Source organism: Bufo gargarizans, chromosome 8 (assembly GCF_014858855.1).
Source record: "Bufo gargarizans isolate SCDJY-AF-19 chromosome 8, ASM1485885v1, whole genome shotgun sequence".
Lineage (NCBI taxonomy): Eukaryota > Metazoa > Chordata > Amphibia > Anura > Bufonidae > Bufo > Bufo gargarizans.
Genome location: NC_058087.1, coordinates 21507332 through 21523798, shown reverse-complemented (window position 1 = coordinate 21523798; position 16467 = coordinate 21507332). Strand labels below are relative to the sequence as shown.

Genomic DNA, 16467 nt, shown 5'->3' with positions numbered 1-16467 from the left:
TTACAGGATTTCCTTAGTATTGAGCAGGTTATACAATTAGTGTTGATGCATCAGGACTTACCTCAGGCATTCATTCTGTGGGATATTCTCAAATCATGACCGGTAGGTGGGCCCTGAGGACTGGAGTTGGGGAACACTGCTTTAGGGTATGTTCAAATAGTGACACATCTGCACATGTGGCCGTCCCTGGTACTGCATCTCATCCCTGTTCACCGGTTCAGCTGCAGGACTGGCTTGTGCACGGCCATTTCAGGTCAGGTGCAAGAAAGTTAAACTGGAGACGCCTTAAGCTGGCAGATGAACTGAAGGTACAGGAGAAGCCATGCCCCATGCCCTACATCTGCCACATAGTGCTGTTATATACCGGAGAACACTAGAGATAGGAATTTATTGGGAAAGGTGCAAGACGCACTGGAGTCATTGTCACAATTCTGTATGTGCTATTCAAACAATATAAAATTGCACAGGTCAAGGATCAGGGCAATTATCAGGAATGAATGTTCCTATAAACCCTAATTGGCCCAAGTAAAGGTGTCGCCCATCACCTGAGCAAGCAAATGCTCGTTTGTCAGGTGAGTGCATCTCTAGATTCCCCTTTCATTGGCCTCACATCACTCTATGTAAACAGGATTGTGCTGCCCACAAATAGGGATGCTGTATGGGCATGAATGATCGCAGTAGCGATCAATCATTCCTAGTCATCCTCGATCATTGCTGCATGTAAGTGAATCTAACGAGCAGGCAATGATTGGGAACAATATGAACATAAGTTCTTGATCATTGCCAGCCCGTGACAAAGAGCCCTTAGGAGGCTCCAACTCATGTCTATGTTGGAGGTCATACGATAGTTCAGACCTGTTGTAGATATCGAAAGTGTAATTGCCTTAAAAGATAACTTTTAATGGTCAATGGTTAAAATAGTAGGCCCAATAGTTTAATTAGAGACTACATACATTATGGCAGTGATGGCAGTGAGTGCCCGTGCTGGCGTTCTTTTAAACCAGCACGGGCCTAGATAGATCCGCCCCCAAGATCACATGCTCCGATCACACGGGTCGTGACGTCACTGGTCACGAGTGCACCGCGTCACGGAGAGGAGTCACATGATCGGGACCCAGACTAGAGGATAAAATTGGTTTCCTTTACAAAAAATATCCGACTATACCGACCTTCTATGGCCTCCCTAAAATTCATAAGGGGGTTACACCCCTTAAAGGAAGACCCATAGTCTCCGTGGTTAATAGCCTGGGGCAAAATGTAGGGGTATACATCGACCATATTTTAGCCCCCTTTGTCAAAACACTACCCTCCTACATCAGGGACACAGGGGACCTCTTGTGTCGCCTAGGAAGAATTTTTGTTGAAAGTGACACCTGGCTGGCCTCCATTGATGTGGAGGCGCTCTACTCCTCCATCCCACACCACTTTGGGATGAGGGCAGTGGAGACAATCCTGATAACCAGAGGATGCCAGTTTCGTGCACGCAATTGTCTGATTTTGAGACTCCTTGAATTTACACTCACCTGCAACTATTTCCTCTTTGGAGGGGTCTTCTACCACCAGCTCAGGGGCACAGCGATGGGGAGCCCATGTGCCCCATTGTATGCAAATCTGTTCCTGGGCTGGTGGGAGAGGACCATGGTCTTTGGTGACCCTCTGGCCCATGTGACTGAGAATGTTGTCACATGGGTTAGATTCATCGATGATATTTTCCTATTATGGAAAGGGGAGGTTGAAGATTTGCATCATTTCGTGGGTATCCTTAATATCAATGAGGTTGGCCTGCGATTCACTTCAGAGAGGAAAAAAGATGCCCTCCCATTCTTGGATATTGTCATTATGAGAGGGAATCGGGGAGAACTGGTGACTAAAACTTATAGAAAACCCACATCCACCAATTCCTTGTTGAATTGGGATAGCCACCATCCCCTCCCCCTTAAAAGGCGAATCCCCACCGGACAATATTTGAGGATGAGGAGAAACTGCTCCACTGTGAACGATTACAAGCAACAAGCAGGAGACCTACGAGTTAGGTTTGAGGAAAAGGGTTATCCTGACTCTGTCCTAAAGCAAGCTTATCAAAGAGCCGACTTAAAAGTCGAACTGAACTTCTTCACTCCAAAAAAGCAAAGACTGCGGAGAACACTATACGATTGATTGGTACCTATGATGGTGCCGCAGGGGAAGTGAGAAGTGTTATTTCAAAACATTGGGGTATCCTTCTCCTGGATCCCGACATCAAACAAATTGTTGCACCAAATGCACAAATTACGTATTGCAAGGGTCGCAGCCTCGGGGATCGCTTGGTGCATAGTGACTTTAGCGAAACCGGTGCAAATACAGCTATGTGGCTTAAACCACTAGCTGGCTGCTTTCATTGCAAGTGGTTGCGTTGCCTGCCCCTTCATCATGAGGGGTAGGGATTTCTGCAGTAATGTAACAGGCAAAATGTATTCAATCAAGTGCTTTCTGAATTGTAGACCAAGGGGAGTCATCTACAAGGTAACATGTCACTGAGGCCTAGAATATATAAGCAAAACCACCTGGGAATTTCGAAGACAGGTGGGAGAACACCTAGGTGACATTAGAAATGGTAGGGACACCCCACTGGCTAAATATGTAGAAGCTAGCCATAATGGCAAAATCGAGGGCATGACAATCATGGCCATTGAACTCGTTCCTTTAAAAAGAGGAGGCAACTGGGACAGGAAAATACTGCAAAGGGAGACCTGGTGGATATTTGAATTGAAGACCTCACAACCAAATGGCTTAAATGAGCAACTTTCCTTTGGGTGCTACATCGAGGAGACCAGGTTGACTAGTGGCAGCTGTCCAGTTGCCTCCTCCAAGAGGGTCGATAAAGATGAGTTCATTAGATGAGTGATCATTAATTGGGGTATTTTTGATACCCAGAATGACCCTCACCGCACGATATGTTCATACTTCACATTACATATAGGGACCCATCTACTTGTCTAGCTTCTTGTAATGGGGCTTTATTAGGTCCCCCTATTCTAATTTTCTGCTAATATGCTTATTCTGCTGTACCAGATACCATTGGGAAATGTATCTGTCTATTTCTTTAAATCTAACCTGTCCAGTGAGCATTCTACTTAAATACCTTGGTAGCGCCTTCTATGATTCTATAGGAATGACTCACCTTACTTGGCTATTTATGCCACTATGTATGGTTGATTGGGGGTGGCTGAGCTAGCCCATCTCTCATACCCCTCATCTCCATATCTCCGCCCCTCAATGCTGTCTGAATCACCGCCACCAAATTGTTGGGGATGGACATTGGGCCACACGGACACACCTCTAGTCTGTGTCCCGATCATGTGCCTCCTCTCCGTGACGCGGTGCACTCGTGACCAGTGACGTCACGACCCGCGTGATCGGAGCATGTGATCTTGGGGCGGATCTATCTAGGACCGCGCTGGTTTAAAAGAACGCCAGCACGGGCACTCACTGCCATCACTGCCATACGCAGGAGGAGTGGACCCTGAATCGCTGCACATAGAGAAGCTAAGTATCAGTTTTTTCACAATACTGTTTCTTCCCTGGCTGGCCCCAACACACTTGGAAGCGCCATGGGTTGGATACTTCTCTAATACTGTGTATGTGTGTGTACTTTGTTTTGTTTTGCATATAGGTCCCCTGATGACCTGGCTGACTGCCAGTGAAACGCGTCGGGTCTATGCTTATGTTTAGTACTATATGATTTGTATGTCCTTGAATGTGTGATACCTTTGCATTTCTGAGGAAGCTGGGCAGTCACTGTTATTGCCTGCAAGGGACACTAAGGGACATATAGTGAGGGTACCATCCTGAGTTAGAACCTAGGGATATACCAGGGGAAGAGACCCAGCATCTGTCTCCCTCTTTATCTGTATCCCTATGTTTCGTAAACTCACCCTCCTAGCAAGTGTTTACACCTCACACCTGCCTCTCTTCTCTACCTTTTTCATTTGGTGGTGCATGACTACTAATGTATGTAGTCTCTAATGAAACTATTGGGCCTACTATTCTAACCATTGACTATTAAAAGTTATCTTTTAAGGCAATCCCACTTTTCAATTACACTTTCAATATTTATGGGTGCCATATACATTACTTTTGGTTTGACTGGTTACAACTCCAGTTAGGTGACCATTCTGTTGTAGATATCACTGCAGTCCTACATATGTGTTTTTTTGGCTTCCCTGACCAAATTGGGGGTAAAGCTGTTATAATGTTCTGCTCGATCTCAAAATTATGCTATTCAAATGATGGCCGCATATTTCTCTCTTCTCTTGTCTATCAGAGTGGGCGCTCCTTACAGCGTTGAGCAGAAGTTGCGCCATTAGCCAGGCTGGGCCCCTCAATCTGGCAGGCCACATAGCAATCATGTAGTGTGCCTTGATTGATCGTATACCACCGTCTTTGTACCAAATTGCTAAACAACTTGTCAGCCTGGAAAGTATTAAAATCTTACAGCTCGCTGAAATGTTTTCAGTTGCTATGTAATAGATTGAAATATCGACAAAAGAGACAAAAGATTGACTGAAAATAAGTAAAGAAACAGTAATAAATGTGAAAACATATATAAAGGGTTCCCGTGATCAGAAAGCTTGTTTACAATCTGTAATACCACCAGCAATTCCCTGATATCATGGTATTATCAGGCCGGCATGCTTGGCAAGTGATCCAGTAATAATATTGGAGGGCGGTAAGGAAATCCACATTCCCTGCAGCAGAACTGTCAACAGAATATATTCTCTGTTTACACCAGCCTGTGTTCTGTCAATGCGATAGTAGACACGGGCTGCCGCGTTGTTAACAGCCATTAATATAGCCTCTGTGAATAAGGCCTCATGCACACGGCTGTGCCCGTAATGCGACACGCAAATAGCAGATCCGCAATAGGCGGGCACCGGCCATTTGCTCACCTCATCACGGATGCAGACCCATCTGAAAGGTGCAGTGTGGAACGGAGGCACGGAATCCCACAGAAGCACTACTGTGAGGTTTCTCTCCGTGCCTCCGCACCACAAAAAAATGGAATATGTTCTGCAGACAGATCATGGACCCATTCAAGTTGAATGGGTTTGGATTCGTCACAGCAGCCGCAAGGATAGTGCCCGTGCATGGGGACCGCAGATTGCGGTCCCCTCCCTAATGCACGGAACGGCCGAGCAACGGCCATAAGCATGAGGCCCGAGGAAGAGTCCATTACCAAGAATACAGTCTGCAGTAAACGGCACCAGTAGGCAAAAGTGAAATTTGTATTCTGTATGCGTCTGACAGAAGCTTCCTCCTCTCTCCCAAAACATAAAACCTCAGCCAAACCATGTATATAAGTGTATGAGGGAGTCCGGCGAAATAGCCGCCAGCCAAGCGAACATTTGGCCAACAGCTATTGCAGAAGGAAGCACCAGTTGCAGAAATGATGTGCCACCCGTGCTCACAACATTCAGGTATGTGGCCTGAGCACATTGCTCTGTTTCAGGAAAGCAATCACTTCTTCTACAGAGACCTTGGTTCTTCTATGGAAATTAGTTAAAATTCGCTAACAGGTCCTGTTCAGGCATCTTTTTTTATTCGTCAACTTCGCTGCTTCTAGCAATCAAATAGGAAAGTTGACTATAGAGACAGCTAAGTTTTTAATTCACTATGCGATTACATTACTTTGCTTTTTTTAAAAAAATACCGTAAATAGAATAATTATAATAATTATCAAATATTATAATTATTTTATTTATTTAAAAAAAAAGCAAAGTAATATCGCATAGCGAATTAAAAACGTAGCTGTCTCTATGGTCAACTTTCCTATTTGATTGCTAGAAGTAGCGAAGTTGACGAATATGGAGCTAAAACGAAGATGGCGAATACTTTGTTATCTTCGTTTTGAGGAATATGACGAATACATTCGTCATATTCGTCAAGCGTCATCTTCGCTAATTCTACCAAGCCAACCATAGAAAACCAGCTCTAAGTTGAAATCGCAATTCGATTAATATAACTGAATATAACGAATTTATAGTGCTATATTCGAAATATTCGCGAATTAGCGAAGTGCCGATATTCGATGAAAAAATTTGCTATTCGAATATTCACGCTCAACACTAGAAATTACTACATGGGTTAGTGTGGGGGGAAATTACTATGTGGGACAGTGTGGGGGGAAATTACTATATGGGACAGTGGGGGGGGAAATTACTATATGGGGCAGTGTGGGGGAAATTACTATATGGGGCAGTGTGGGGGAAATTACTATATGGGACAGTGTGGGGGAAATTATTATATGGGGCAGTGTGGGGGAAATTACTATATGGGGCAGTGTGGGGGAAATTACTATATGGGACAGTGTGGGGGGAAATTACTATATGGGGCAGTGTGGGGGAAATTACTATATGGGGCAGTGTGGGGGAAATTACTATATGGGGCAGTGTGGGGGGAAATTACTATATGGGGCAGTGTGGGGGGAAATTACTATATGGGGCAGTGTGGGGGAAATTGCTATATGGGGCAGTGTGGGGGAAATTACTCTATGGGGCAGTGTGGGGGAAATTACTATATGGGGACAATGTTGGGGAAATTACTATATGGGGGCAGTGTGGGGGGAAATTACTATATGGGGGCAGTGTGGGGGGAAATTACTATATGAGGGAAGTGTGGGGGAAATTACTATATGGGGGCAGTGTGGGGGGAAATTACTATATGGGGCAATGTGGGGGAAATTACTATATGGAGCAGTGTGGGGGAAATTACTATATGGGGAAGTGTTGGGGAAATTACTATATGGGGCAGTGTTGGGGAAATTACTATATAGGGAAGTGGGGGGGATTACTATATGGGGCAGTGTGGGGGGAAATTACTATATGGGGCAGTGTGGGGGGAAATTACTATATGGGGGCAGTGTGGGGGGAAATTACTATATGGGGCAGTGTGGGGGAAATTACTATATGGGGAAGTGTTGGGGAAATTACTATATGGGGAAGTGGGGGGGAATTACTATATGGGGCAGTGTGGGGGAAATTACTATATGGGGGCAGTGTGGGGGGAAATTACTATATGGGGGCAGTGTGGGGGGAAATTACTATATGGGGCAGTGTGGGGGGAAATTACTATATGGAGCAATGTGGAGGAAATTACTATATGGAGCAGTGTGGGGGAAATTACTATATGGGGAAGTGTTGGAGAAATTACTATGTGGGGGGGGGGGGGGAATTACTATATGGGGCAGTGTTAGGGAAATTACTATATGGGGCAGTGTGGGGGAAATTACTATATGGGGCAGTGTGGGGGGAAATTACTATATGGGGGCAGTGTGGGGGGAAATTACTATATGGGGACAGTGTGGTGGGAAATTACTATATGGGGACAGTGTGGGGGGAAATTACTATATGGGGCAGTGTTGGGGAAATTACTATATGGGGGCAGTGTTGGGGAAATTACTATATGGGGGCAGTGTGGGGGGAAATTACTATATGGGGCAGTGTTGGGGAAATTACTATATGGGGCAGTGTGGGGGGAAATTACTATATGGGGCAGTGTGGGGGGAAATTACTATATGGGGCAATGTGGGGGAAATTACTATATGGGGAAGTGTTGGAGAAATTACTATATGGGGAAGTGGGGGGGGGGAATTACTATATGGGGCAGTGTTGGGGAAATTACTATATGGGGCAGTGTGGGGGAAATTACTACATGGGTTAGTGTGGGGGGAAATTACTATGTGGGACAGTGTGGGGGGAAATTACTATATGGGACAGTGTGGGGGGAAATTACTATATGGGGCAGTGTGGGGGAAATTACTATATGGGGCAGTGTGGGGGAAATTACTATATGGGACAGTGTGGGGGGAAATTACTATATGGGGCAGTGTGGGGGAAATTACTATATGGGGCAGTGTGGGGGAAATTACTATATGGGACAGTGTGGGGGGAAATTACTATATGGGGCAGTGTGGGGGAAATTACTATATGGGGACAGTGTTGGGGAAATTACTATATGGGGCAGTGTGGGGGGAAATTACTATATGGGGCAGTGTGGGGGGAAATTAATAGAAGGGGCAGTGTGGGGGAAATTGCTATATGGGGCAGTGTGGGGGAAATTACTGTATGGGGCAGTATTGGGGAAATTACTATATGGGGACAATGTTGGGGAAATTACTATATGGGGGCAGTGTGGGGGGAAATTACTATATGGGGGCAGTGTGGGGGGAAATTACTATATGGGGGCAGTGTGGGGGGAAATTACTATATGAGGGAAGTGTGGGGGAAATTACTATATGGGGGCAGTGTGGGGGGAAATTACTATATGGGGCAATGTGGGGGAAATTACTATATGGAGCAGTGTGGGGGAAATTACTATATGGGGAAGTGTTGGGGAAATTACTATATGGGGCAGTGTTGGGGAAATTACTATATAGGGAAGTGGGGGGGATTACTATATGGGGCAGTGTTGGGGAAATTACTATATGGGGCAGTGTGGGGGGAAATTACTATATGGGGGCAGTGTGGGGGGAAATTACTATATGGGGCAGTGTGGGGGAAATTACTATATGGGGAAGTGTTGGGGAAATTACTATATGGGGAAGTGGGGGGGAATTACTATATGGGGCAGTGTGGGGGAAATTACTATATGGGGGCAGTGTGGGGGGAAATTACTATATGGGGGCAGTGTGGGGGGAAATTACTATATGGGGCAGTGTGGGGGGAAATTACTATATGGAGCAATGTGGAGGAAATTACTATATGGAGCAGTGTGGGGGAAATTACTATATGGGGAAGTGTTGGAGAAATTACTATATGGGGAAGTGGGGGGGGGGGAATTACTATATGGGGCAGTGTTAGGGAAATTACTATATGGGGCAGTGTGGGGGGAAATTACTATATGGGGCAGTGTTGGGGAAATTACTATATGGGGGCAGTGTTGGGGAAATTACTATATGGGGGCAGTGTGGGGGGAAATTACTATATGGGGCAGTGTTGGGGAAATTACTATATGGGGCAGTGTTGGGGAAATTACTATATGGGGCAGTGTGGGGGGAAATTACTATATGGGGCAGTGTGGGGGGAAATTACTATATGGGGCAATGTGGGGGAAATTACTATATGGGGAAGTGTTGGAGAAATTACTATATGGGGAAGTGGGGGGGGGGAATTACTATATGGGGCAGTGTTGGGGAAATTACTATATGGGGCAGTGTGGGGGAAATTACTATATGGGGCAGTGTGGGGGAAATTACTATATGGGGAAGTGGGGGGGATTACTATATGGGGCAGTGTTGGGGAAATTACTATATGGGGAAGTGTTGGGGAAATTACTATATGGGGAAGTGGGGGGGGGGAATTACTATATGGGGCAGTGTTGGGAAAATTACTATATGGGACAGTGGGGGGAAATTACTATATGGGGCAGTGTGGGGTGAAATTACTATATGGGGACAGTGTTGAGGAAATTATTATTGCAGTCCTATGTCACATCCCACATAACACAATAGTTCACTGTGTTATGTGGGGTGTTACATAGGACTGCAGGTAACATCTATGACATCTGTACTCAGAGAGTTATGAGATGGTGGGGGTCCGACTCCTGGCCCCCCGCCAATCAGCTCTTTGAGGAGACCGCGATGTCCCAGTGAGCCCCGCAGCCTCTTTGCTCCTTACCAAGCACAGCGCTGTCCATTTGATAGCACTGTGCTGGGTATTGCAGCTCAGTCCCAATTACGTGGATGCCACTGAGCTGCACCTAGACCACGTGAACGATGAATGTGATGTCATATGGCCTAGGAGGAGACTGTTGCGCTCATGAAGCACCACAGCCTCTTCATACTAAATTTTTTTTAAACTAAAATGGAGTCAGGGGCCCGAGTTGGGTGGACAGCCCCGGGCCTATCATGCACTTCATCTGCCCCGATCATCACACCTGGCCCTGCCCATCTAAGTGGAGAGGCTGTGGCAAGTGCAGAGAGAGCAGAGCCTCTAGGTGTAATGGTAACGCCCCCGTTGCTCCTAGAGGTTCATTTGCATATAATAAAACATGTTTCTCAGTAATGCGGGCACATAAGAACATGGGACCAACACAGATGTCTTCAGCTGCCAAGTGCACATGTAACAGGTCAGCCGGTGTCATAGGTACAAAACTGCTGACAGATGGTCTTCAAGATACAAAAAGTCTTGTTTTAATATTATCATGTATTTTCTAGTTACAGTGACAGAACCTGTGACATATAAGACTTTAATACTTATGAACTATCCTTATCAATATCAGATTGGTGGGGGTACGACACCCAGACCCCCACTCATCCGCTGCTAGCTCCATACACTGTGACAGTGGTCGTGGCCCCTTCTAGCAGCTGATGGGTGGAGGTTCAGGGTAGGGACCCCCACCAACCTGATACAGGTCATCCATATCAAAGTCTCATCCTGCACTTTATACATCTAGCATAGGCAGGAGGTTTGGACAGAACTGGAGTGTTCTGCAGGTACGCTGAGCAAATATCTTGAGGTGAAACATTTATTGCAACTTCCTATCCTCAAAATCTGATACATGAGCCCAGTGTGATTATCTAAGCACTCCTCTATGGACGGCATACCCTTGCACATGTAGTTCTGACCTTTTTTTAGCTCTCTCCCTTAAGAAGATTACACTAGGGCTCAGAGTTCACCCCACAGCAACAGATTTAATCATGGATCGCTCCTGCACACAAGCCTCAAATACAATGTTCATGTAAAAACAAATATTCCGTAATGACGACAACGACATTGACTGAGAGGTTTCCTCAAATGACTGGAAATGCCAAAAAATGGTGCTGACTATTGCAATCCATAGTCCCCACCCCCACCAGGCACCAGGCTTAGTGCTGATGAACTGAGTCATGCCAGCTGGATTATGCCAGTCCACGTAATGCAATCTGTGGCTTCAGTTTATTCGTGTGGTATATAAAGGAATATCTATACTGGATAGATAGATAGATAGATAGATAGATAGATAGATAGATAGATAGATAGATAATAGATAGATAATTTCCATGTGTGTATAGTTATGTACATCTGGGTATGTATTTATACATGTGCTTGTATAATCACTACTGTATGAATGTTTGTGTATTTCTATATTTGTATGTATAGTATATATATGTTCTGATATAATAACTTTTAAAGTCTACTTCCCCTAAAAATCCTTGACATGTCCTCTTATATCAGGAATTCTATATAGCCACGTTTTACATTATATCTGTTTGTGGGAAAGCTGGATGACAGTTATCATGGCAGCCAGTTATAGCTCGTACAGTTGTTCTCACCCGGCTTTCCAGGTGTCCTGAATAGCAAATCTAAGAATGTAACAATCCGACCCCATCTCTTGTATTTTTGCAGATGTAAGGGCTCTTTCACACTTGGGTTCTTGTCTTCCGGCATAGATTTCCGTCCTCGGGGCTCTATGCCGGAAGAATCCTGATCAGTTTTATCCTAATGCATTCTGAATGGAGAGAAATCCGTTCAGGATGCATCAGGATGTCTTCAGTGCCGGAACGGAACGTTTTTTGGCCGGAGAAAATACCGCAGCATGCTGCGCTTTTTGCGCCGGCCAAAAATCCTGAACACTTGCCGCAAGGCCGGATCCGGAATGAATGCCCATTGAAAGGCATTGATCCAGATCCGGCCTTAAGCTAAACGTCGTTTCGGCGCATTGCCGGATACGACGTTTAGCTTTTTCTCAATGGTTACCATGGCTGCTGGGACGCTAAAGTCCTGGCAGCCATGGTAAAGTGTAGCAGGGAGCGGAGGAGCAGCATACTTACCGTCCGTGCGGCTCCCGGGGCGCTTCAGAGTGACGTCAGGGCGCCCCAAGAGCATGGATGACGTGATCGCATGGACACGTCATCCATGCGCATGGGGCGCTCTGACGTCACTCTGGAGCGCCCCGGGAGCCGCGCGGACTGTAAGTATGCTGCTCCCCCGCTCCCCACTACTACTATGGCAACCAGGACTTTAATAGCGTCCTGGGTGCCATAGTAACACTGAACGCATTTTGAAGACGGATCCGTCTTCAAATGCTTTCAGTACACTTGCGTTTTTCCGGATCCGGCGTGTACTTCTGGCAAGTGGAGTACACGCCGGATCCGGACAACGCAAGTGTGAAAGAGGCCTTATTCGGCAAGTTTGCCGTTCAGGGCCCTGCAAAACCTGGATACTCACGGCTATTGCTGTTTTATGGTGTGCATGAGGCCTTAATAGTATATTAGCACACACTGATTACTTTAATATCTGGGGTAAGTAAATATCACGTGCAATATTCCCTCATAGATCAGACCATAGAGGGATAGAAAAGAGATTCTGAACTCCGCTACATGACCAAGAGAAAGGAGAGAAGAAGAGGAGGATATCCATGGTCCGATACGCCAGGGTCTGACACTATTCATGTATATACTACACATATGTAAATAGAATGTACAGTATGTCACGTGTATATATACCATGCAGATATATAACGTGTACTCACATATGCATACGTACAGATGAATGAATAGATTGCAATCTAGTGTGCATATTATTTTTATGAGTTTATGTTTATAAAGTAACAGTGTGTATAGTTAATGTATGACACTGCATAGTATAATAGATATAATGCAGGAATATATACTAAATTATATACAGCTACATTCAATACACATGTACATATATTGTATCCTTATATACTACATGTATATACAGTGTATCCATGTATAGTGTATGTATAAATACTGCATCCGTGTATAGTGCATCCATGTAAATGTATACTGCATACATAGTATATTCAAATGTAGTACATGAATGTGTGAATTTATATGTAGTTCATGCATGTATAGTGTACTGTATACTAGTACAATATATAAAAATGTGTGTATCCCTGTATATCACATGTATATAATGTGTAATCCTGTGCAGTACATGTATATATAGTGTATAGTGCATCCATGTATATGTATAGTGTATTCATAAATAGTATGTGCATGCATAGTACATTCAAATGCAGTGTGTATGTATGTATGTGTATATATATATATATATATATATATACATATATATATATATATATATATATAGTACAATATATGAAAATACTTGCATCCCTGTACAATACATGTACTGTATATACAGTGTGTCCTTGTATATTACATGTATCTAACGTGTAATACTGTACATGTATGTATAGTGTATATTTGTACAATACATGTATATATAGTGTACACCTGGATAGTATATTTATATACAGCGTATACCTGCACAGTAAATGTGTATATATATAGTGCAGTGATGGCTAACCTTGGCACTCCAGCTGTGGTGAAACTACGACTCCCAGCATGCTTCATTTATTTCTATAGAGTTCTGAGAGCAGCCAGGCAAGGGGGCATCTTGGGAGTTGGGAGTTTTACCACAGCTGGAGTGCCAAGGTTAGCCATCACTGCTATAGTGTATCCCTGTACAATACATGTATATATAGTGCATCTCTTTAAAATACATGTGCATATATAGTGTATCCCTGTACAATACATGTGTATATATAGTGTATCCCTGTACAGTACATGTATATATAGTGTATCTATGTACAGTACATGTGTATATATAGTGTATCTATGTACTATATATATATAGTGTATCCCTGAACAATACATGTGTATATATAGTGTATCTCTGTACAATACATTTATATATAGTGTATCTCTGTACAATACATGTATATATAGTGTATCCCTGAACAATACATGTGTATATATAGTGTATCTATGTAATATATATATATATATATATATATATATATATATATAGTGTTTCCCTGTACAGTATATGTATATGCAGTGTATACCTGCACAGTAAATGTATATATAGTGTATCTCTGTACAATACATGTGTATATAGTACATCCCTGTACAATACATGTATATATAGTGTATCTCTGTACAATACACACATATATATATATATATATATATATATAGTGTATATCTGTACAATACATGTGTATATACTGTATCCCTTCACAATACATGTATATATAGTGTATCCCTGTACAATACATTTATATATAGTGTATCTATGTACAATGCATATATATATAGTATATCCCTGTACAATACATGTACATATAGTGTATCTATGTGCAATACACGTATATATAAGGTATCTCTGTACAATACATTTATATATATAGTGTATCTCTGTACAATTACATGTGTGTGTGTATATATATATATATATATATATAGTGTTTCCCTGTACAATACAGGTATATATAGTGTATCTCTGTACAATACATGTATATATAGTGTATACCTGTATGTTATATGTATATACAGTGTATACCTGCACAGTAAATGTATATATAGTGCATCCCTGTACAATACATGTATATATAGTGTATTTCTGTACAGTGCATGTGTATATATAGGGTATCCCTGTACAGTACATGTACGTATAGTGTATCCCTGTACAGTACACATATATATATATAATGTATCCCTGTACCATACATGTATATATATTTTATACCTGTACAATACATGTATATATATTGTATCTCTGTATGGTATATGTATATACAGTGTATACCTGCACAGTAAATGTATATATAGTGTATCCCTGTTCAATACATGTGTGTATATATAGTGTATCTCTGCACAATACATGTATATATAGAGTATACCTGTATGGTATATGTATATACAGTGTATACCTGCACAGTAAATGTATATATAGTGTATCCCTGTTCAATACATGTGTGTGTATATATAGTGTATCCCTGTTCAATACATGTGTGTATATATAGTGTATCTCTGTACAATACATGTATATATAGAGTATACCTGTATGGTATATGTATATACAGTGTATACCTGCACAGTAAATGTATATATAGTGTATCCCTGTACAGTACATGTGTACATATAGTGTATCTGTACAATACATGTATACTGTATATAGTGTATCTGTACAATACATGTATATATAGTGTATACCTGGACAGTGAATGTATATACAGTGTATCTCAGTATATCACATGTGTATATATAGTGTATCCCTGCACAGTATATGTATATACAGTGTATCCCTGTACAATACATGTGTGTATATATATAGTATATACCTGGACATTAAATGTATATATAGTGTATCTCTGCACAATACATGTGTGTGTGTATATATATATATATAGTATATACCTGGACATTAAATGTATATATAGTGTATCTCTGCACAGTAAATGTATATACAGTGTATCTCTGTATATCACATGTATATAATGTGTAATCCTGTGCAGTACGTGTATACATAGTATATTCCTGTATGGTGCATGCATATATAATGTCTCTATGTACAGTTAATGTATACATAGTGTATCTGTGCAAGTATATATAGTGTATTCCTGTACAATAATTGTATATATAGTGTGTGTATATATATTGAACAGCTCTGTCTGCTCCACGCACCGCCTGTAACCTTTTCATTCAGTCCCTGGTGCTGGTGATAGGTTCGATACCTGTGCACAAGGTGGCTGCTCCCAGCAGCAGGAGTACCGTCATGGTCCGGGGCAAGGGAGGGAGCCCGGAGGTCAGCATGGTGCCCACTCATCTGCAGGCAGTTGCCTTCCCCGGCTGGGTCAGATGAGATATCCGAGCTGAGGAGCAGGACGCTGGGGCAGCAGCAGGACTGGAGCTCCCGGGCACTTTCCAAGCTCTGATCACATCCAGCAACTCCTCCTCCTCCAGCCTGAACTGTCACATGAGGCCGGCTGTCACTTGTCACCCCCTGCCTGTCATCAGCTCACTACAGGCACACACTCACGCTGAAGTTGGCGTCTTATTCAGGAGAAATGTATTTTCCTATTTTACTGCTTCGGTAGCTATGGAGAACATATCAAGCACAGGACTGAGGGGAACGTGAAAGCAGCTTGGGAAAAAAAAACTGGCATCAAATAGTACCATTCTGTGCCCACATACAGATAGTCATGTCCTGCACCAAATTCAGTCAAGTCCAGTCTGTCTCAAAGCAGTTCTGGGCATAAAAGCTGGCATCAAAGTGGGTAGACAGCTAGTTTTTACTGATATCAATACGTTACAGGTGTTTCCAAAGGGTTAAATACTTTTGGACCACTGAACTCACACTGCTGGCACAAAGAGAGGGATGCCTCTCACTAAATTCACTCAAGTCCAGGCTGGCATACAGTGGTTTTGAGCGTAAAAGCTGGCATCAAAGTGGGCAGATGGACAGTTTTTACTGATTTAAATAAGGGATAGATGTTTTTAAAGGGTTAAATGACTTTGGACCGCTGAACTCACACTGGAATAGAGGAAAGAGGAGTACCCGTCGTCAAATTAAATCAAATCCATGGTAGCCCGAATTTTTCTTGGGCACTAAACTTGTCACCAAAGTGGGCAGATGCACTTTTTACTTATTTGAGTGACAAGTGTTAAATGATTTGGGGCAACAGGTATCCCACCAC

At 43.0% G+C, this 16467-nt stretch overlaps 1 protein-coding gene across 3 annotated transcripts in view; it reads right to left on the bottom strand.

Annotated features, from left to right (window-relative positions):
* ACVR1C (activin A receptor type 1C) overlaps positions 1-15714 on the bottom strand; it is a 99594-nt gene extending 83880 nt beyond the window's left edge. For 2 of the 3 annotated variants that reach the window (XM_044303407.1, XM_044303408.1), the window contains exon 1: positions 15505-15714. In XM_044303407.1, coding sequence (XP_044159342.1) covers positions 15505-15583 — 79 coding nt within the window. In that variant the 5' untranslated portion in view covers positions 15584-15714. Of the gene's footprint in view, positions 1-3160; positions 3334-15504 lie in introns of those variants that run through there. The other variant, XM_044303409.1, reaches the window with a different exon arrangement.
* Between the last annotated feature and the right edge of the window lie 753 nt (positions 15715-16467).